This window comes from Pseudorasbora parva, chromosome 9, assembly GCF_024679245.1.
Source record: "Pseudorasbora parva isolate DD20220531a chromosome 9, ASM2467924v1, whole genome shotgun sequence".
NCBI classification, from domain to species: Eukaryota; Metazoa; Chordata; class Actinopteri; order Cypriniformes; family Gobionidae; genus Pseudorasbora; species Pseudorasbora parva.
This window is the reverse complement of record NC_090180.1, coordinates 46,949,625-46,972,602: the sequence shown is the minus strand read 5'-3', so window position 1 is coordinate 46,972,602 and position 22,978 is coordinate 46,949,625. Positions and strand designations below refer to the sequence as shown.

Genomic DNA, 22,978 nt, shown 5'->3' with positions numbered 1-22,978 from the left:
ATCGCGGTGCATCGAAGAAACGATTCATTTCGATACCCCTGTTTGATTTATTCATTCATTTTCTTCCAAATTCTGTGACGTTCTGTTATACAGCAAATTCAATTTTATGACTGAATTACGTGATTTTATCGTCTTTTTCCGCAACAGCTATACACTATACCCTACACTAGCATGATATTCTAATAAGGTTTGAAAAATCTCCAATCAGAACTTGATGTTTAATATACAGCTTTGTGTTAAGTTTTCAATTTGGGCGAAACTACACAAAATATTTTTAAAAATGCATCACTTATAGTCTCAGCTTGTTAGGATATGAAATTTACTTAAACTTGTAGATTCATTATGCAATATTTATTAGAAGCCATTCTACAATCATGTGGGAGACTGATTAAAATGCTGTTGGATGTTTGACAGCGTGTTTATGTAAATGCGGTCACGTTAAACTGTGTGTGTTGTGTTTTTTTAGGGGGCGTTGACACACGGGGACCGACGAGCCACTGAATCCAGAGACCTGAGCCAGTACAACTTTGAGAACAAAGTAAGAGTTATTTTCCTGTTTCCTGATTGCTGCTACTGGTATATTGCCCTCCCCTACCAAAAATTATTTTGAACAGTTTTAGTTTTAGCTCTAGTTAACAAAAACACAGACTTTCACTTTGGAGTCCATTTGAGTTTTGTTCATTTCTTGAACCCAGAAGACGCATGAACTGCAATATGGTTCACACTTGGGTGAAATCTTTTATATTGCAAATGTACCACATTTCAGACCCTCAAATACAAGATGAAAAGCCACCGGCCTAGTTTGAACTAGGGGTTGCACCAACTAGTCGACTAATCGACTAGTAGACCTTAATGCTCTGTCATGACACTTTAAGCTTGACGTGGACTAGTCGCTGGCCTATAGAGGGAATGCACGTGACGTCACTGTCAGCTGGAGTGACTGTGATTACGCCCCGCTGAGTGGCAGAAAGACTGAGAGGCAGCATTGGTTTACAGCGCGAATGCAGCGAAAACACACAAAACAAGGCCCGGGGGTAGGGGGAGGCTTGTCCACGGACCGCAGTCATCGCTGTTCTGAGCTTGAGCCGGACTTGATAATAGCGTGTAATTTTCTCACTCAAACCACTGCCACCTGCTGCAGCTTCTGCTTTTAGAGTAAAACGCTGCACATAACTGCTTGTCTAGGATATGTAATCCTCTGTAATAATTCGTAATATCTGCATATTATCAGCGAAAAGGAGCTAGCAAAAGATCTGTATTTGCACTCATCAAATGATTACATTTCCAACGTGTTTTCGCCTCCGTGAGTAATGTAGCCAATCACAGACATGTTTGTGGACTTCTACAACGGAATTGGCCAATCACAGGTGTTCAATTTGGAATCACTCACCGCTCGAGCGCTTGTCCAGACGCTGAGATCAGTTAAACACGCGCAGCAATCCTCTATAAGTGCAGACATTGTGAAAATAAGAGATTCATTGTATACCAACGTCACTGCGGAACTTTGTGAGATTGCGTTTATTGAATGAGTGACAGCTTTTAGTGAATATAAAGTATATTACCACCACTACACACTTCAAAACACTGACCCATCCACATATACATACGGGATTCACTTGAAAAATGTAATGAATGACAGTTATAAACATTCTTGTCGAAATGAGGCTCCTAAAAATGTCAGGAAAACACGATTCCTGGCTGCATATCATTATCCATGGATCACTGAATCTTTGGTAAGTTGTAAGGATCGTTTGCTCTACTCGTGTTTTCCTCCATTAACTCCAGTCAAGCAGCAGCTCTTCTGCCACTCAGCCCCGGCTGAGGGGGCGTTACGGCGGGAAAGTGACGTCGATGCATTCCCTCTATAGAGGGCGCAACAGGATAAACAATTTCCTGACACGCAGGCTCTGCTCTCAACAGTTAAAAATGACAAATAAATGCATACTCCGGGAGCTCTCCACAAGACACGTTTGATTATATCATCTGGATGCTCAATTGATCGGGGAATGCATGCTTATTGTACCCGCAAGTTAATCATCACGCTAAACTAATGCATGCTGTATTGCAACACACAAACACACACAGCCGATAGCACATCACGTGGAGATCCCACGCGCGCCTCACACAACCATTCAGTAGCGCAGATATGTATCAACACTGTTCTGTAATCTATCAGTAAAATAGCTTAGAAACTGAGAAGTTGTAGCATGTATTTCTTGATAACTTAAACTCACAGCTTCACTATTAGTAGAGAGACGCTGTCAGGTAGAGTTAATTCACACGCAATCACTCACTAATGCATTCATAAGTAATCTTTATTGTGCTACTTATCTGTATCTTATTAAGAAAGAGCAGAAATCTGTGAGAAATATAACGACCATAAGACAAAAGAACTGATACAAAAGCTGTTATGTAGGAGCGATAACCTTATGGGCAGTGCTGTGTCATGCGATAGCCTTCCTGTGCACGAGAAGACCCGAGTTCGAGTCTCAGCTCGAGGCTGAGGCTTATTTGTTCATTAATGATTATCAGCGACTAGTCGATGTCGACTTTCATCACATAAGTGTCGACTTTAAAAAAAATGGAAGTCGTTCAACCCCTAGTTTGAACCAAAATTGAACCAGTTGTTAAAGCCACCTCATTTAATGAAACGATTTATTGATGGCCTGTCTTTTTTCTGTCTTAGTATGGCACCAAAGCATTGGATAAGATCACTAAAGCCATCCTAGGGCACATCGACAACAAAGTCGCTCCACCAAAGGGCTACCCAGGAGGGGACATCATGTTCTTCAGAGGTAACGATGTGCTTCAGTGACTGTTTACATGGACAGCTGTTATCTAATTATTGACCTTATTCTGAATTAGACAGTATTCTGATTAAGGTATTTACATGAGTTGCTTTTAGAATACTTTGTTCATGTTCCCGTTTTACATGTTATAAAACATAGATCGATTAATGGCACGTCATTATGTCACCATGCCATGCTATGTTCTCCAACATCCAATCATAGCATGACTTTGGCAGGTTTGTTAAAATTAATGGGCTCATGAAACCCGCTGTAACTTGATTGTTTTTCCTGCCATCGAGCCACAGGCGTTCACTGAATGGCCCATCTGGTTCGCAATTACAGATACAAACTTATTGTATTTTACTTTTACAATGAGCATAATAATTACAACAAAGAAAAAAAATGCAGTGTTCAGAATGAACTGTCAAGCAAAACACATGCCACCCATAGCAACGCATTATGGCAACGACATTTATGGACTTTTCCGCTATTTGTTACTGTTTTATAAACGTTATATTAATTATAATTCAAATTCAGTTATATTGGCCACAATATTATTGATGATTGTTTAGAGGGGCACTTTTGATTAAGGGCAGGGCTGGAACCCCTAAGCTCTCCCCTCTGAACTTGCCTGGTGTTCGTAACGTTATGTGTCCTGTCACAAAATGCGGCGAAATCTCTGACAACGTTAATAGTTAGATTAAGGTGTGTGTACATGTCTGTAATGCTCTCTGATAATGGGACTAAAATAGGCATACTCCACATGTCTTAAACCGATTTGCGTAGTTCGATTATGACTTTAATCGGATTACGGTCATTCAAAATCGCTGTTTACATGGTAGCCTCTTAATCAGATTATTGTTTTAATCAGATTAATATTGGAGTGTTGTTGCCCATGTAAACATAGTCACTGATGCATTTTATACCAGAGATTCCATCTCAGTTCACATACCTGTAGTCTTCACAATAAAGCTATGTACTTCACAAACATACACTACTATTAAAACGTTTGCACATGACAGTGTAATGTGTGTGCAGTGTGCACTGATTTTAATATTGATTTTGTGTATCAGATATGAAGAAAGGCATGATTGATGTGGGAATCTTCTGCAGGGAGCCGCGTCTGGGTCTGAATACAGAGAAAGGTAAATGCAATACAATAGCACAACAATGTTGTGATTATAATGGGTGATTTACAGCTAATCTTTGTTTTATATGATTAATACAGCAATTGTTTCTGCATATGTTTTATATTAGTGCTGTCAAATCGAGCAATCACGATTACACAAACACACACATATATATATATATATATATATATATATATATATATATATATATATATACACACCAGTCAGGCATAACATTATGACCACTGACAGGTGAAGTGAATAGGGAGCAAAGACTGGGACGTTGTGGTTCCGATTAAACAAGATGAGCTACTGGAGCTCAAATTACAGTGTCAGAATACACAGAGCATCTCAGTTTGTTGCATATGGGGCGGCATAGCCGCTGACTAGTCAGGGTGCCCATGCTGACCCCTGACCCCGCCGAAAGCACCAACAGTGGCACATGAGCTTCAGAACTGGACCACGGAGCAATGGAAGAAGGTGGCCTGGTCTGAGGAATCACGTGTTCTTTTACATCACGTGGATGGCCGGGTGCGTGTGTGTGTGGCTTACCTGGGGAACACATGGCCCCAGGATGCACTATGGGAAGAAGGCGAGCCGGCGGAGGCAGTGTGATGCTTTGGGCTGATGTTCTGCTGGGAAACCTTGGGTCCTCCATCCATGTGGATGTTACTTTGACACGCTCCACCTACCTAAGCATTGCTGAGACCATGTTCAGCCTTTCATGGAAACGGTATTCTGGTGGCTGTGGCTCTTCCAGCAGGATAATGCTCCTGACACAAAGCCCAAATGCTTCAGGAATGGTTTGAGGAGGACAACGACGAGTTTGAGGTGTTGACTTGGCCTCAAATATGCTGAGAAAACTGTCTATGGGTATTGTGCATTTGTTCTGGATATAACGTACTCTCAGTGGAGTTGCATTACATTTACACTTTTTTTTTGTATTTAAGTAAATTACAATTACATGCAAGTTATATGCAACCAAGTGGCTAATTGTCTTTTGTTTTCTTCCTGTATCCCAGACTGCACCCTCACTAAGTTTCTGAACCGTATTTTGGGTTTGGAGGTCCATCAGCAGAACTCTCTGTTCCAGTACTTCACAGATAACTTCGACTACCTGATCAACAAGGACAAAAAAGAGGGAAAATATGACATGGGAATATTGGGTGAGGAATCTGAATGTGCAGATCCTTTTTAAGCTTAAAATGCTAAATTGTGCTGTCATTAAGCACACACATTTATCTGGTATGGTTTTATCACAGTAGATGAGCTGTATGTGTGTGTGAGATTGATGTTCTCATGTCCGGTGTGTTCAGATCTTGCTCCGGGTAATGATGAGATTCACGAGCAAACGCAGGAGAAGTTTCTAACTCCGGGAAACCCTCAGGAGGGCCAGGTCATCCTCTATAAGGTACATGAGAGGAAAATGAGGATCTCTATTCCTGCATTTGACTTTTATTCAGCAAGGCACGCATTAAATTGAGCAAAAGTGACAGTAAATACATTTATAATGTTACAAAAGATTCTATTTCAAATAAATGCTGTTCTTCAGAACGAATAATTAAAAAAAATTGAAATGAGCTGTTTTCAACATTTATTATAATCATAAATGTTTCTTGAGCATCAAATCCTCATATGAGAATGATTAGTGAAGGATCATGTGACACTGAAGAGTAATGATGATAAATTCAGCTTTGATCACAGGAATAAATTACACTTTACTATATATTCACATAGAAAACAGCTGATTTAAATTGTAATATTTTAACATTTTTACTGTATTTTTGATCAAATGAGTGCAGTGAGTAGAAGAGACTTCTTTCAGAAAATGTCTCAATGTCCTGACATTTGTTCTCTGGATGTTTTCAGATCAGTGTGGATCGAGGGATGCCCTGGGAAGAGGCCTGCAGTAAAGCGGAGAAACTCTCTGGAGAATATGAAGGGTTTTACCTCTCAAACAAGGTACAAGGCACATACAATGATGTCTGACAATAACTCATGCTTGATGTGTTTATGCAGTTGTTTTTATTGAAATCATCCAAATGTTTAGGGCTGTCACATTTCCTAGATTTAAACAGGGTGTCCGCTGGGTTTTAAAACGTATTAAAAAGTGATAAATCAAAATTGTCAAATTTAAGGCCATTAAAAGTGTTAAATGTGGTCTCAGAGGTATTATTTTTTTCCAAATTAGGTATTATTTTTTCAGACTATCAGGTGTCCTATTCTGATTGAAATTCTATCTGCGTTCGCGTTAGTTTGTTTAGATATGGGCTTTAGCATATCTGGACACATAATCAAAGATCTTTCGTCTCCGTCTCGGCGTATGTTTGATGCTTACGTCATATTCAGTGGTCGTTCGGCATCATCTCAGAGCACAGCGCGCTCAACAGAAGTGGCTGGCTTACGTTTTATTTTAGACTTGCTTCAGGGCATATCTTCAACGAATCTTAAATGATTTATATAAAGTCTAAAATGAACAAAAAGAGTTGTGAGAGAATGAGGCGAGATCCATAGACGGTGAGATCCGCGTGTCTGTCTGCTCTTAAAGGGACAGCAGCCAATAAAGCTTTTCCAGTAAAGTTAAAGAACAAAGGGAACAGAGAAAATGACTCGCTGCTCTTGACTAAATAACTTTTGTAGCTTTAATAAGGATTAACTATTTAATTTATAGTTTATGCAGTGCAGACTGCATATAACTTTGATAACTTTATTAAATTTCTGTATATTTCCTTACTGTTAAGACAGTATTTATTATGGGTTTATGTTAGCATTGTTTTAAGTTTACTTAAATTAAAAACGGTTATATTTTTGAAGCCTAATAATAAATGTAAAAAAAAAAAACAGTAGCTGTATTAATATCAGTAATACTGGCCTTCATTCATAAAAAGATGCCATTTAAACAAGTATTCAAAAGATACTGTCTTTATGTTGTTTCTACATTAATTTGATTAACTGTGAAATTATTATATTAAAAAATATGTTAAAACCGTACAAAAACATTTCTTTTTTATTGCGATTAATCACAGAAAAAATGTGTGATTAATCTAGTTAAAGTTTTTAATCGATTGACAGCACTAGTTTTTAGTATTTTGTTAAATTCAACAACTTATCACAGCTATAGAAATGTAATATTTTTGTTGTTTTTGTTGGATTTGTTGTTGGGAAAAAAAACACTAAATAATTTAATTGCTGAATTACCAATTATTAATTGAAATCAAATGTGTATGCAGTAATGCTTCTCCTTAAATAACCTTTGTGAATGTTGATGTATGTAACTGTGTCTGAATGATAACTTATAACAGATTTTCTCCTGGTGTCGATTCTAAATCTATTATTTTTTGTGTTATATGTCAAAATCTGTGTGTATATATATATATATATATATATATATATATATATATATATCTGTGTAATAACAGAAAGGTCGCTAATTAACACTTCCAATTCAGTGTTGTGATGGTTTAAAAAAATATTCTGAAGGTAGTAAAAAAGGTAGTAAATTTAACTTTAGGATTGCTGTATATACCCTGTTAAAAAAATCCCTGTCGATTAATCGGCAAAATACTAGAAGTGATGCATTCAACGGACAAGAATCCATGAACGTCATTAATAGACTGCTTTCAAAGCATGCATGCTATATTAAATGCATGATATGTCATTTTTTAAAGGCTATTGTTTGCCTTAGGTCTTTTTTTATTACCACACAAAAATTACCTGATTACTTGATTAATCGTCAAAATAATCTACCGATTGCTTGATTACCAAAATTAAATGAATGTTTTTTTGTGGGCTCAGCTGCGTGGGAGCCAGCCGTGTGTCCTGCTTGCCGAACAGGGTCGTGGGCGAAACCTCATCCTGTATAAACCCAACATCGGTAAACAGGCTCATCCTGAGAACCTGGACAACCTCCTGCTGAGATACTACAAGGTACTACATGCATAAAACACACATCAGAGTAACGTTACATTTAATGCTGAGCTGTAGTTGCACGGTGACATCTAGTGGGAGAGAGCGGAACACAAATGCATGTTTGAATGTGAGAGTTGGTTTGAGTGTTTGGTCCAAATCTAAATTCAGTACCAGATGGTAGTTTAAAGAGGACCTTTTATGCTTTTGTTACATGTTCATCTTCCTTTAGTGTGTAATGTGGCTGTTTGAGCTTGAAAAAGCTCTGAGTTCTTCTCTATATCAGCGTCAGTGAACTCCTGAAACGCCTCCATTGTAGTCTTAGTTTTCTTCCGGGAACAAACACGTCACAATATTACTCATTTAAATAATTAATAAAGGGGGCGGGGCCTGGTTGAGTTAGTTAGTAGTGTGTTGAAACTGGTGGTATGGTTTGGGGCAGGGCATTTCCCAAACACACTGGAAGCACTTCACCAATTACAACACACTGCTCCAGCCGACCAATCAGAGCACAGTGTGCTTTTCAGAAGGCGGGGCTTAATAGAGACAGGAACTAAACAGAGCGTTAATGACAGACTGGGAAGAGAGGAGCTGCAGCAATGGAGAATATAAGGAAATAATCAACATTCAAGCAGGAAAACCTGCTCTAGTAAAGTCTGAAATCAAAATCAAGACTCAAGGGCATAATATGGACTCTTAAATTTAATGCATTGCTGTGATTGTTTTTCCAATTAAAAAAACACTTCATTTCATTCACTTTCCTTTGTATATGATGAATAAGCCCTAAGATACACCTTTGTAAATGTCTAAAAAGTTATGGATACATTTATAATGGGTAAACACTGTCAAACATATTTTTTTGCCATTTTTGCTACAAGTAAAAGTGTTTTTCTTCCTGCACTAAAGGTGACCCCTGATGAAGCAAAGGATTTGTGGGAAACTCAATTTGTCTTCTCCTTCAGCAACTGCACCCATGCCAATTGGTGAGTGACATTATGGTTGACTGTGTGTGTGTGCGCGCACGTGCGTGAGAGAGTGAGTGAGTGAGTGAGATATTAGTAAAGATTTTAACCCTATTGAGACTTTTAGACTTTGCCACTGCCAGAAAAAAATATTTTTAGGTTTTTATTGCATTTTTCACATTGAGATTTTTATATTAACATCTATAATGTAACTGTAAACTGATTTAGTAAGTTTGTCCAAAGGACTGCATGATACAAAATGTAAATGCATTGGTAAATTTCTTTACCATTGGAAGTCCACCAGACGAAATTCTTCATTGCATCGATTCAAATTAAAATGCCTGGATTTCGCTCATGAAGTTTCACTGTGCAATGCTAAATGTGACCGCACGTTAATAGTGTTGTGTATGTGTGTGTTCCTCGTAGGAAGGGTAAGTGTAAGATGATCGAGCAGGGGCAGGAGTGTTTTCTGGGCATGCGTCTCCGGCAATATCACATGCTGTGTGGAGCTCTGCTGAGGGTTTGGAAACGAGTGTCTGAAATAGTCCAGGACGTCACCAACTCCAGCATCCTGCAGATCGTACGACTCAAAACGAAACAGAACAGCAAACAAGTTGGTGAGTTAACATTTTATGTTACTTCTCAATGTTTCCTAGCAAAACAATTATTGCAATGACTATCTCAGATTTATCATAAAACTTATTTTATTCTGAGTGCTGATTAAGAGATAAGGCCCGTTCACACCAAGGACTATATCTAAGGCCCTTAGATGCATTAAGATGTGTTTTGGTCGATCAGGTCAAGACAGGGACACGTTTCCGTTTACACCTGGTGTTTTAACCAGTGTCTTTTGTCCACTTTCAAGCACTTCTGTCCTGATTTCTTCGAGGGGAGGTTCGATGGGTGGGCAAATGTATGGGATTACGGACAAAATAAGCTCAGTCAGTTTAAATATGAATGCAGCCCCAGACAACGGGCGAACATACGGAGAGCATTAGACTTCATTTCTGCTCTAACAGCCGCAAGACCAGCCGAACGCTCTGTGTGTTAGAAATCAAAAATGGTAAGAGAACATTATGCTTGGGGCGTTTTTCATCTTCAAAACAAACTTGGGTCTCCAGCCGAAAAAGTTTAAATCCTGTCTGGCTAGCGTGTATCCCATAATGTTTGCGCATTAGAAAAGAGTCTCTTTTAATGTTTACACTACGAAAGCAATCCGCTTTAATGTGTTTCCAACTACAAGTTGTCAAAAGTGTACAAGCTCAAAACGCTTTAAACCCCCTTTACACCTGTATTTAGTGTAGTCTACTTGTGATCCGATCGATCAAAATGCATCTTAATGCAGGTGTAAACGGGGCCTAAATTTAGCGCACACCACAACTTCAATGATTGAAGTACACAGAAGGCACACAGAAATTGTATCTTTTTAGGATCACTTTCAGAATGTTTTTTTTCCAGCTGATGAATGATAAAAATGTTGACAGCCAATCAGAATCCATCCTGATTTACAGAGCTTGAGCATTTAAAGCGGCAGACAAAACTGCAGCACATGCTTATAGTAAACAGAACGTTAATATAGTAATCGTTCTTGGTGTGAACATTAGCCTGGATGCCAGCCAAACTCAGCCCCGCCCACAACATTTGAGCTCCGGCAGTTCGGTCTGGACTTGATCCATAGAGGAGTAATTATACCTGAACAGAAACTGACCAATGAAATCATCAGGACAGGCTTTAGAAGATGACGGACAGATGATCAACAGTAGTGTAATCATTTTAAATCATTAATAATAATAATATTTTCGTTTCGTTTTTTCGAACTACAGCTTAGATCGGCTCAAAAAAATCAAGAACGACCCTACCCGAGCCCGTGCACCCGAGAGACCGGCCCTGCCCGACACATTAACTGTAATTATGAGCCCAAGTCCCATTTAAACCCGACCATTTTTGAATAACAAGCCTGTAATGGCTAATGAGCGGATTGGAGCCGGTGTGATCAGCTCAATAATCCGCAGGCGTGCGCTCATGAACCCGCCGGTAAAATGATGTTCGTTCAAATCCAGCTCAGACATGACATAAATCTGTAGCTTACTATACTTGTTGTAGCCATTAAACAATGTTTTTAATTTATGTTATATGATAGGCTATAAGTGCAAAAATGCGAGTGGGTCAGAAATGATTTTGGTGGTTGTATTTAGTTTAATATTAAGTTTTGTTTTGTAAAAAGCCTTTCTTTTGTTTTGTACAAATTGTCTCTTAATTTTAATAAAGGTTTCTTCGGCCAATTGCATGTATTTTAATTAATAAGAAGCAAATAAGTAGACTATGAGGTCGCGGAAGCGTTCGCTTTCATTGCTCATGAACTGAAGCGCGTCTCAAATAAACTGAAACTCAGCAGGCTTGCATCACAGACATGAGAAATATGTAGCCTAATATATGTAGAAACGAAAAGATTTAAATAAGCATATAGTGCAGTGTTCAGAACACACACGGTAAACAACAAGCTTGGTACAGAGGAATCACGGCGATGGGCATGAGCGGGATGGTAAAGTTTAAGGGTTTTTTTTTTTTTTACCTCATACTGAATATGATCGGGTGAAAGCACATTTTAAACAGGTAGCACTTATTCACACGTAATCGTTCTCTAATGCATTCAAAAACATCTTGTAGTGCTTACCTTCTTACAGTTTTCAGTAGCCAGTAGGTAGCCTATAGCCCACAGTTATTATATTATATGATTTTGAATGAGCAGAAATCTGTATTGATCCGTAGATAAAATAACTGATGAAAACGTTTATCTTTCCAAACTTCCAAACAAAATTTGCACTGCAAAAAGCATCAATGATATTTAACTTTTAATGCTGATAAAGCCAGTTTGGCATAGTGGGGGGAAATGCACACAAATGTTCAAATAAACCACGTTGAAACTGGGCTCTTAATCTCTTATTGTTTATTTTTTATAATTTTTTTCAGTCAATGCAGGTTATAAACCGAACTTTATAGTGATATTTCAGAGCTTACTCAAATACTTTAGCAGTTATTAGCCGCAAATTTCCTCAGAGCGAAAAACGGAGCGGTGTTTCTGATATCAGTGAGCGAGGCGGGGAGAGGGAGATGGTGAACCCGGAGCGGAGCTGGAGCGGAGGGATTCTTGAATGCTTAGAAAGAGCGTGGAGGGGAAATTGCCGCCGCTCCGCTCACATACTCTGGTGTCGACTCGCAAGACTCGCAGCGGGGCGGGGGCGTGGCATCACGATGGTGTTTCTCCATCGTGATGTCGGTCAGCCATCACGATGGACGATGATATCGTCCATCGGCACAACCCTAGTCCAACTGAGGTCTTTCCTGGTTCGGTTGAAACATGGCCCTTAATTACAGCCCAATGGAGCAGTATCAGACTGAATTGAGTATGACCACGTCAGGCTAGAACAAAGGAAGTAAATAATGATTTGTATGTGTGTGTTTTACAGGTATAAAAATCCCAGAAAACTGTGTATCCCGTGTGCGCGCTGAACTGGCTCGGATGGACGAGGAGGTGAAGAAAGCACGGCGAGATAGAGAGCGCCTCGCAAATGACCATCGTATTCGCCAAGAGATGCTGGCCAAGATGATGAATGCCCGCAAGCTCATCGCCAACCCTCCCCACTCCCTCCAGAACCACCTTCACTACCCACGATCCCTTCTGCCACCCGTGGTGCAGCCGAAAACTGAAGCTGTCAGCGAGGTCCTGGATCTGACCATCAGCCCTTGCCCTTCGCCGGACATCAAACCACCCGTGTCAGACCTAAACGGCGTATCCCTAAACGGAGGGATGCTGGGCGGCAGACCGCGCCCATGCCCGGTTGTTCCAGAAACGTACAACCTGGAAGATCTGATTTCCCAGGAGCAGCAGAGACATAGGCAGGTGCCTTTGAACTCCAACATGCGCATGTCGTCGTCGCATGCTGCTTTGAACATCCCGCAGCAGCACATTCACACACTAAAGCAGAATCATTCATCGTTTGGTGTGCTGACGCAGCAGCAGAGCAGCTCCCATGCGCAACCGTCCACACAATATAGCACGCTTTTATCGCAGCTGCAGCGAGGGCACGACAAATCGCTCGTGCTGCGGCTTCTCAATCAAATGCAACAGCAAACCGGCACGTCAGTGCAATCTCCGCGCATGACGCTACACCAGAACAGTCAACGCATACCGCATGCTTCAAACTCACACATGCAGCTGACAAAACGTCATGCAAACGAACATGCGCAGTTACAACCCCTTCAGTCACACGTCAGTCAATCTGCTCACGAAAGAGCACCCAATGACTTCAATTTCGACGACTTGGACTTTGGTTACCCTTCGCCCGATTCGCAACTTCAGTATCCGTTCCCCTCACAGCCCCTGCCATCCTTGACTCCGCCCCCTCCTACTTATTCCTCTTCCCTTTTTGCATCAGCACCTCCAAACTCCTCCCTCTCTGACTCTAGCTCCTCCTCCTCGCATTTCACTCCTTCCTCTTCTTCCTCCGAACAGACGCATCTGTTACCCAACGGCCACAGCAGTATGGACCCCCTGGAGACACTGGATCACATGATCCACGGAACGTCATCGGATCACCGCCAGTCTGTCATCCAGTTTAAATCAATGGACTGGGACGCCACCTAGTGGCTCGTACACACAGAGTCAAACAGTTTTGTTTTTCTTTTCCCAAGTCATTCTCAGTCCATAAGCTAAGAGTTGCATTCGGCTCATTGACGTTCAATGAAGACGGTTTAAAATACATGGGCACTTGAAATCAGTTTGGTTTTTATTTGCCTTATTTGAAGCAATAGGGCTTTTCCACCCTCCATTTCATCACATCAAACATTGAGGTAAAAGACATATTTATTTATTACGACATTGGTGTATACTGTTTCCTATCTTAGGGAGTTTATCTTTTCGAATGAATGCCTTCTGTTAAATCAGTGCCTTTATCTCCTTCAGATGCAGTCTTGTGTGCGTACATATATATATATATATATTTCTAGACAGAGTAGTGCTATATTATTTATTTCCTCCGGTGTCTATCCTTTACCCAGAGTTCTGTGCTTCTTCGTAGGCGGCGTACGGACCCGATCGCATGATTATGAAACTGCTGTTTGACCCCATAAGCCTCGTTTTCTTTCTACATTTCAGTCATCTGAACACGGGGGCAGATTCGTTCACAAATATCAAGGTTACAGTGATGGCGCCGCTCGCGAGCAGAATACTCACCCGCTTTACACCGTTTGTGTAATTTCTCAGGTATATTATAGACTCGTCACTGTCCAAAACAAATTATTATTTTAGAAAATATAATAGATTGCGGATGGATCGTCGTGAGCTTTGGGAATTGGAAACCAAATTATTTATTTGCAGATCTTATGAGTAGTGCTGTCGAATCGATTAATCGTGATTAATCACGAATAATCACAACTGACATAAAAGTTAGTGTTTGTTTAATATACATATATGCATATTTATGTATACATGTGTGTATATTCACACACACATTATATATATAAACAAAAAATGTATGTTAGATGCGATTAAATAGCGATTAATCAATTTGACAGCGCTACTCGTGAGGTTGCGAAAGAGCGCTGAACCACTGAGACATCTTTATACCGACTTAGCAATAAAAACCAAACAAATGATTATAAAAATCACATACTGCCCCACGAACAACTCGCAATTCTCTTTATATCTGTTCAGAAGTGATATTTTTGAATTGTTTCCGAAGAATATTATATTTGTTAAGAGAGAAAAAAACGGATTTGTTTGTGTGTATGAGGTCAATGTTTTTTTTTTCCTTTGGTCTTGTATTCTCGTGTAGTTGGAATGAAAGCAAATGTATTGGTGTCTTTTGATATTGCTGTTCGTATTATTATTATTATTGTTATTAATACTATTATTATTATTGTTGCTATTTATATCCAAGGGACATTATTAGTAGAGGTAGACTTTATTATAATCACATGTAGAAGTTCAAACACTTTTTCCAATGCCTTGTCAGGGTTTTTTTGATTTCTCCTTCTCCCAAAATACAGAATCAAAGCCTGCCACCAAATCCAACTGCACTGCCCTGAGCTGCTGTCCGGCATCTGCGTGTTACTTATTCCTTCATTCGAACTTCGGAAAGTTCGGTTTTCTTCTTTGGGTCGGGTGTTTCGTTTCCCATCGCACCAAAGTTTTCTGTGCAGTTTTTGCAGGCTTCGTACGGTCGTGCTTAATCTCAGGAAAAGTCGAGGGAAACAATGCAGCGTCGCGGATAATGACGCATGATACTGACTACTGTATTCTACAGGCCTGGCTACCGAATTCTTGACTTGAAGTATATGAGAGAAAATGCGGATTTAGGAATATTGCTCGAGTATTACTACAAGTTCTCTGCTTTTGATAAGAGGTATTTTGTTTTTGATCATTTTTATGAGATAGGATGCAAGCCGTTTTGACTGGATTGGTAACATGTGAACAAACAAACAAAATCCCATTACTGTGAGACTGTGATTGGCTCTAGTTACTCGATTTAACTGTTTTTGTGTGTAAAAAAACCTTGCAGATGTGTTTTCCCCCCACTGTGTTTCTACTCCTTTTGTCATTACAACTTGCCAGAATTTTAATACTCATCTGCTGCCCGGCATTTTCAAAGAAATCACAAATGAACACTTTAATAATAAAAACAAAACATTTAAGACTGCTACTGATTGTATGTATTGTTGTTGCTGTTGTTGATAATATTATTGTTATTATTAATGTTTCCAGTTAGAATTCTGTTCAGCACTTTTACTTTGGGCTTCTTTGTTTTATCCCAATATTTATGAGTTTAGATGGAACTGTAAATAGTGTAAACAAATGTGCCTTTTGACTCATTCTGAACGTTTTCTACATTTAACAGAAGGAATATATTGTACTGCAATATAATTTTTAACAAACAATAAAATTTTAAGAGTTTGTTCAAATTGCTCATCTCTAACAGTGATGTTGTCTGTGTCAGCACTAGCCAAGAAATATCATATTTAATACATCAGAATATGAAAATTATGAGTTAACGGTGCAGTAAGCAGACATGTTCACAGGTCCCTATGGTCCAAGTCAGGTCTGAAGTCTTTGTTCTATTTTTAGCAATATTTTTTCTTTTCTTTTGTTATAATTAACAGTGTATTGAACTATCAAAACAGATCACACAAAATACTACTTGAATCTAATATTACTTTCAAACTTTGTACAAAATTATATTTAGAACCACCACAAGGGGGTGAAAAGTGCTTTGTATTTTGAGCTATTTGAGTTGCCGTAGTTTGCTGTAGATCTCAAGCAATGCTGGATAATAAAGTCTTCCAGTGAGCGCCGGCGGTAACAAAACCTGTGTATAGACAAGCGTTACAGTAAACAACACACAGAACAACATTTCCATCTGCTTGTCTCGTTTGTGGAAATGAGTCGGACAGGGTCATAAATTGCGTATGAAAGGACATGGAAATGTGTACTTCTTGAAAATGGACTGCAAGCAAGCCTCTGTTCTCTGCTGCGTGCCAAAGGGCTTGCATTTTTCCCACAAGTCTCACGTTCATGAATCCAAGTCGAGTTGCAAGTCATTTTTTTTGGCGGCGTAAGTCCAAGTCGCAGACTCGAGTTTCCATCGCTGGTAGTAAGAGGTATCTAAGCCCCGCCCCCAAACTCCCACCTCCACACAGAGTGGCCACGCCCCTTCTGCTGATTGGCTTCAAGAGTGTTGTGGTGCTCAGTCTGATCCACTTTTTAACAGTTTCTCAAAAATCGCTTACTGCACCTATTAAGGTTCTGTGCCTGCTCACAATCCAGTGTAAATGCTGAATAAAAGCTTTTAAATCTTTCGTTTAAAGTCTTAGTTTGACTAAAAGTGCTGAGGTGCCTAAAAACAATGGTAACACACTACATTAAGGTTGTATTAGTTAATCTTTGTTGTTGTTATTATTAGTTAATACAAATACAGCTGTTCATGGTTTGTTCTTTAGTTCACAGTGCATTAAAATAAATGCTTTGTAAGTGCAGTTCATTATTAGTTCATGTTACCTAATGAAGTTAACTAATGCACCTTATTATAAAGTGTTACCAAAACATCCCTGAAAACCTTAAACGGACCGAGTTGCAAAAATAACCAGAAATTTCCCCTACGAAAATTAACCAATTTTTTATTATAGTAAAAGTGTAGTAACCATGAATTTTTTTTTTTTTTACTGCATATACCGTTAAACTACTTAGATGTGTAGCAAAACCATGTTTAATTTGTGGTTACTAGGGTTTATTTGTAACCATGGTTCATTTTCGTAAGGGTTTGGCTTGTAAGGGAGTGTCTATTCGCACCAACAATGCCTGGATGGGCAAAAGAATAAACAAACAAATAAATATTCCAATGTATTTTAATGTCTTCAGTGGCGTAATCAAGTTTCAAGGATCTTGGTTTCGACCCGGGTTCGCTCTTATCTCTTTTTCCCCATCACAAATCACATCGGAAAGGCATACTTTCAATAAAAATTAAGTTAACTTTCTAAAAGTGGAAATAAAGTGCCTTACGAAGTGTTTAATAATAAAAGCATTTATTGGGTAGGGTTAGGGGTTGGTGTAGGGAGGGCTTTAATTGTCGCATTAAGGAGGCATCCATTTAATAATTTTAATAAATATAATAATTGACTCTTATTATTGCATCCTGTTAATGTACAGCAATACGGAGGTGCAAATAGTATGTATCTGTCAAAATAAAGTATAAATTACATGTAAGAATACATCACTCTTTTCACTTAGTAAATATCATATAGCTACAGCTATTTGCAGTGTAAATATCATCTATTAAAATGTTATTTTTACTATTTCATTTCCTCCCTGCAATTTATTGACCCACGGAAGCCCGCCATTTTAATTAAATAAATCGTCTTTTAATAAATAAATGTAGTATGTAAAAAATATAAGATGAAAAGTCAAATTATGACACACTAATTAGTCACGATTATAAAATTAAAACGTCGAAATTATGACTTTCTTGTCAATTCCGATTTCAGAGAATGTGAAGCTAAGTCACGACGCGAATTTTACGTCATAATTTTGACCTTTTAATAATTGTTTTTTAAGTCATAACTTATTTTTTCATTTCATATGTAGCACGTATCATGTCATAATTTCGTCTTTTTATGTCATAATTATTATTTATAAACGCGTAGGTTTCTCTTAAATGGCGGAACTATGCTTTCACATTGACCTAGTCACTCAGTAGTACTGAGAGCAAAAAACAAAAAACAAATGTGCATGATTAATATCTTTATTTCTCGTGTCATGTTGTTGTCTGGTGATGTTTGATTACAGCTCTCCGGCAGGTGCCAGCAGCGTCTTCGAGACGGGCGCGCGACCCGTCAGCAGGAAGAGAGCGCGCGGGAGCGAGTAACTGAACTCTCATGATGGGGAAGTAACTGTCAGTCACTGAGGAGCCTGAGGAGACATTTTCACAAGTATTTGGCTCTTTCCTAAACATTTGCGGTACGATTTCTGTGAGCAGAGTGAACATGTTTTCTCGAAAGAAAAAGGAGCAGACGACTAAAGCATCTCCAGCCTCCAAAAAGAGCAACTCCGTTCAAAACCCGTCGGTAAGACCAACAGCCATTCTTAAGAAATTCGAAAACCGAGTTAAGTTGTGAGATGGGTTAATTTTTCTGCTGTAAAGGTGTTTAAAATAAAGAAAACTGGTTTAATCTCATCGAAAACTCGGCTTTACGACATTTAAGGGGAAATCGAAATTAATCCCCTTGCTTTCCTTTAGCAGTTCACACACGAATTCTGCTTTTAAAGACTAAATGTACTTTATTTCTTGTAACGTTAGATATTGGACATGTGTGGGAGGTCCGATTCATTTTAAAGAATTTGTATGCTCGAACGAATCATTTCAATGAACTGGTTCGCAATAGTCGAGTGATTAATGACTGGGAATCGTTTCGACTGATTTGTTCGAACGAATCGGTTCAGAATAATGATTTGTTCAATTGGTTTAATTGCGTATTGATGAACGGTTCTTTACCTTTGTTGTTGGTGAACAGTGCCTGGTGAAGAGTACAAGAAGTATTTCTTTCTCTTTGTTTCGCAAACAATGCCAAAAATAAACCGAGAGGAAGTCATGCAAGAGTCATCTCAGAAACAATCATCTGCTACAAATGGAAACAAGAATACAGAAGGGCTTAATTTTTTTACTGTTAATGCAATACAAGATGCAATACACTGATCTGAAGAACCTATAATTTAACATAACTTATATGAATCTCAATAGAACCATGGATCTTGATTAAAGAAGTGGATTTATAGAGAGTTCATCCAAAAATGACAAGTGTGATCTTTTATTGTAATTCCAAACCTGTAGGGCAAGAATACAAAATATATTTTGAAGAACATTGGTGTCCAAACAACTTTGAACGAAACTCATTATGAAGAACCCTGCCGCTAAACTTACCCGTCTCTGGGGTTTAAACAGATCGTACGAATTAGCCACCAATTAAGCAAAACATAAAAGAGTTGAGAATTGCTGAGAGGTTGAACATGAAAAATCATGAAATATTGGTAGAATTGTCTATTTGTCTTCGTCAAGAGTTCAAAAGATACCATCTATTCTGTTTTTTGAGGAAAAAAAGTTTTAAATATAAAAAATATGGTAAATTTGTGATGGGACAGTAGTATCCATGCTCTTTCCGCATGTCTTTTAAAGGTGCAGTGTGTAAGTTTTAGCGGCATCTAGTGGTGAGGTTGTGAATTGCATTCCACAATGCTCACCCCTCCCTTTCGAAGCACATCAAGAAGCTACGGTGGCCGACACAGGACAAATATGCCATTGTCCGAGATGGCAGAGGGTAGCTAGCAGTTTGTCTTCTGTAGAAACATGGCGTTGGAAAATGGAAATTTATAGGGATGCAACAATACAGTTAGTCCACGGTTCAATGCATACCTCAGTTTTTAACCACGGTTTTCGGTTCGTTTTTTTGCTTCTTTTTTATTCTATTCTTAGGTGACAGGAACAGATAGTTATTATTAATTCACTTTCTTTATTTTACTTAAAAGACTTGAAAAACCTTTTTTAGACTTAACTTGACTTAAAAAAAACCTTGTACACATTCATAGTGTATTGTATAATATATAATATCATATATATATATATATATAAAGATTTATAGTGGCATACAATAGCATTTAACTATGAAATTTAATGAATAAATGTAGGCTAAAATTAAAACTACAGTCTTCAATATACATTGATTAAAAGCTACTGTATTATTACTTTATTCAAGAGCAGTGAGTGTCACGGTTTGTAGTGTGGAAAAGGAGCGAGGACTCAATTGCAGGAAGAATGGGCTCTTTATTATAAAAATCAAACAAAACAAGACAAACAAAAACAACCCCGAGGGGGAAAAACAAGACTTGACTTTTCTTGGCTTGGCTCGACTCGACTTGACTTCAGGAGCAGGGAAACATGAGGAAGGTTTGACGACGATCCAGCACAGGACTGCAAACACAAGGAGATTAAATGGGGAGCAAACAAACGAGGGTAATGGGAGAAGACAGGTGGGGCAAATGAACCAATAATCAGGAAACAAGGTGGGTGGGGTTAGACAATTGACATGAGAGCACATGGGACAAAGAAACACATGAACATGTGCTCACACCAAACATGACATGAACATGCAGTTAATGAAAACTCATAAACTGCATGTTCACACGAAACATGACAACAAGCATGCAGCAAGTAAAACACCAGCTGCATGCTACACAACACAAAACACAGACAGGACAGCGCACACACACACAACAACACAGAGTGCACAAGAATGAGCGAATGCTCATTCTGTGCACTCACAACAGAAGACAAAACACAAGGAGCATGAATGTCCAAATCCCAACACAAAACCGAAACCCAACTAGACAGAAGTGCTGGGACCCGAACACCACACAGAAAAATGACAGGGACAGAAGAGCACGCAGCTCGAGCATGCTCAAAGCTGCGTGCTCACACAAGACAAGACAAAATACAGGTGTCAGGACTCTGTCACCAAACCAAGAGAAAGCTAGACCAAAGTGACAGAACCCTGACACTACCCCCCATCTAAAGGGACGCCACCTGGCGTCCCCAAAGAGGGACACCAAAACAAGACAGGAACATAAGACCGACACAGACAACACAAGATAGGAAAATCAAAACACAGAGACAAATAGAGGAGGGAGGGAGGGGAGCCAAGTCAGAGCCAGCAGGACAGCTCAGAACATCTCAAGAAGGGACCAGGGAGGGACGGGAGGGATGAGCCAGGGAGGCTCAGGCAAGTCTGGAGTCCCAGCAGAAGGCCAGGGCAGAGCCAGAGGGGCACACCAGGGTGACTCTGGCCAATCAGGAACCCCATCAGATGACCAGGGTGGTGCTGGAGGGACAGTCCAGGCGGGCTCCAGTGGATCTGGAGTCATGGCTGAGGGCCAGGGAGGGATGGACCAGGCAGGTTCTGGTGGATCTGGAGCCCTTGCTGAGGGCCAGGGAGGATCAGGTGGGTCTGGACGCTTGACTGAGGCTGGCTGGACAGGAGGCCTGAGTGGGACCGGCAGAGCATGGGACTTGAGTGGGGTCGGCAGGACAAGCAGGTCAGACAAGACTGGAATCAGGGTGAGAGCGGGCTCTGGGGCGGCCTCCGGGCAGGCAGAGGGCTCTGGGGCGGCCTCCGGGCAGGCAGAGGGCTCTGGGGCGGCCTCCGGGCAGGCAGAGGGCTCTGGGGCGGCCTCCGGGCAGGCAGAGGGCTCTGGGGCGGCCTCCGGGCAGGCAGAGGGCTCTGGGGCGGCCTCCGGGCAGGCAGAGGGCTCTGGGGCGGCCTCCGGGCAGGCAGAGGGCTCTGGGGCGGCCTCCGGGCAGGCAGAGGGCTCTGGGGCGGCCTCCGGGCAGGCAGAGGGCTCTGGGGCGGCCTCCGGGCAGGCAGAGGGCTCTGGGGCGGCCTCCGGGCAGGCAGAGGGCTCTGGGGCGGCCTCCGGGCAGGCAGAGGGCTCTGGGGCGGCCTCCGGGCAGGCAGAGGGCTCTGGGGCGGCCTCCGGGCAGGCAGAGGGCTCTGGGGCGGCCTCCGGGCAGGCAGAGGGCTCTGGGGCGGCCTCCGGGCAGGCAGAGGGCTCTGGGGCGGCCTCCGGGCAGGCAGAGGGCTCTGGGGCGGCCTCCGGGCAGGCAGAGGGCTCTGGGGCGGCCTCCGGGCAGGCAGAGGGCTCTGGGGCGGCCTCCGGGCAGGCAGAGGGCTCTGGGGCGGCCTCCGGGCAGGCAGAGGGCTCTGGGGCGGCCTCCGGGCAGGCAGAGGGCTCTGGGGCGGCCTCCGGGCAGGCAGAGGGCTCTGGGGCGGCCTCCGGGCAGGCAGAGGGCTCTGGGGCGGCCTCCGGGCAGGCAGAGGGCTCTGGGGCGGCCTCCGGGCAGGCAGAGGGCTCTGGGGCGGCCTCCGGGCAGGCAGAGGGCTCTGGGGCGGCCTCCGGGCAGGCAGAGGGCTCTGGGGCGGCCTCCGGGCAGGCAGAGGGCTCTGGGGCGGCCTCCGGGCAGGCAGAGGGCTCTGGGGCGGCCTCCGGGCAGGCAGAGGGCTCTGGGGCGGCCTCCGGGCAGGCAGAGGGCTCTGGGGCGGACACCGGGCAGGCAGAGGGCTCTGGGGCGGACACCGGGCAGGCAGAGGGCTCTGGGGCGGACACCGGGCAGGCAGAGGGCTCTGGGGCGGACACCGGGCAGGCAGAGGGCTCTGGGGCGGACACCGGGCAGGCAGAGGGCTCTGGGACGGACACCGGGCAGGCAGAGGGCTCTGGGACGGTCTCAGGAGTGCAGACAGGACAAGAGACACCCAGCTGAGAGGTGTGTGCTTCCCAGGCACGCAGGAAAATGATGGCATAAAAGGCGAGGATAGCCCTCTGGGCCATGGCAGGACATAAGGGGGAAACAGTTGGCTCAGGAATAGTCTCTGGGCAGATAACAGGCCTCAAGGCAGCCTCTGGGCTGGGAACCGATGCTGTGTGAGTGGCCCAGACACACACAAGAGCAGTGACATAGAGAGAAAGGGCAACCTCTTCAGACATGACAGGAAATTCAGGTACCGTCAGACTTGACGATCTGGAGGAAGCCTTCCTTCTTCTCCGCCTACGTTGGTTCGGTGATGGCATGGAGATAGATGCTTCTAGGTCAACAGA

The 22,978-nt window shown here is 41.7% G+C and overlaps 2 protein-coding genes across 4 annotated transcripts in view; both read left to right on the top strand.

Annotated features, from left to right (window-relative positions):
* The window catches only part of sbno2a (strawberry notch homolog 2a), a 64,514-nt gene extending 48,767 nt beyond the window's left edge, over positions 1-15,747 (top strand). Inside the window, 10 exon segments of the mRNA XM_067452865.1 lie at positions 467-538; positions 2,687-2,795; positions 3,863-3,934; positions 4,942-5,085; positions 5,236-5,330; positions 5,789-5,881; positions 7,715-7,846; positions 8,732-8,808; positions 9,214-9,404; positions 12,255-15,747. Of these exon segments, the coding sequence (XP_067308966.1) occupies positions 467-538; positions 2,687-2,795; positions 3,863-3,934; positions 4,942-5,085; positions 5,236-5,330; positions 5,789-5,881; positions 7,715-7,846; positions 8,732-8,808; positions 9,214-9,404; positions 12,255-13,432 (2,163 nt within the window). The 3' untranslated portion in view covers positions 13,433-15,747.
* A 2,426-nt stretch (positions 15,748-18,173) lies between these two features.
* Positions 18,174-22,978, top strand: part of arhgap45a (Rho GTPase activating protein 45a) — a 57,787-nt gene continuing 52,982 nt past the window's right edge. For all 3 annotated transcript variants that reach the window (XM_067452864.1, XM_067452863.1, XM_067452862.1), the window contains exon 1: positions 18,174-18,402. In XM_067452864.1, coding sequence (XP_067308965.1) covers positions 18,322-18,402 — 81 coding nt within the window. In that variant the 5' untranslated portion in view covers positions 18,174-18,321. The remainder of the gene's footprint in view (positions 18,403-22,978) is intronic.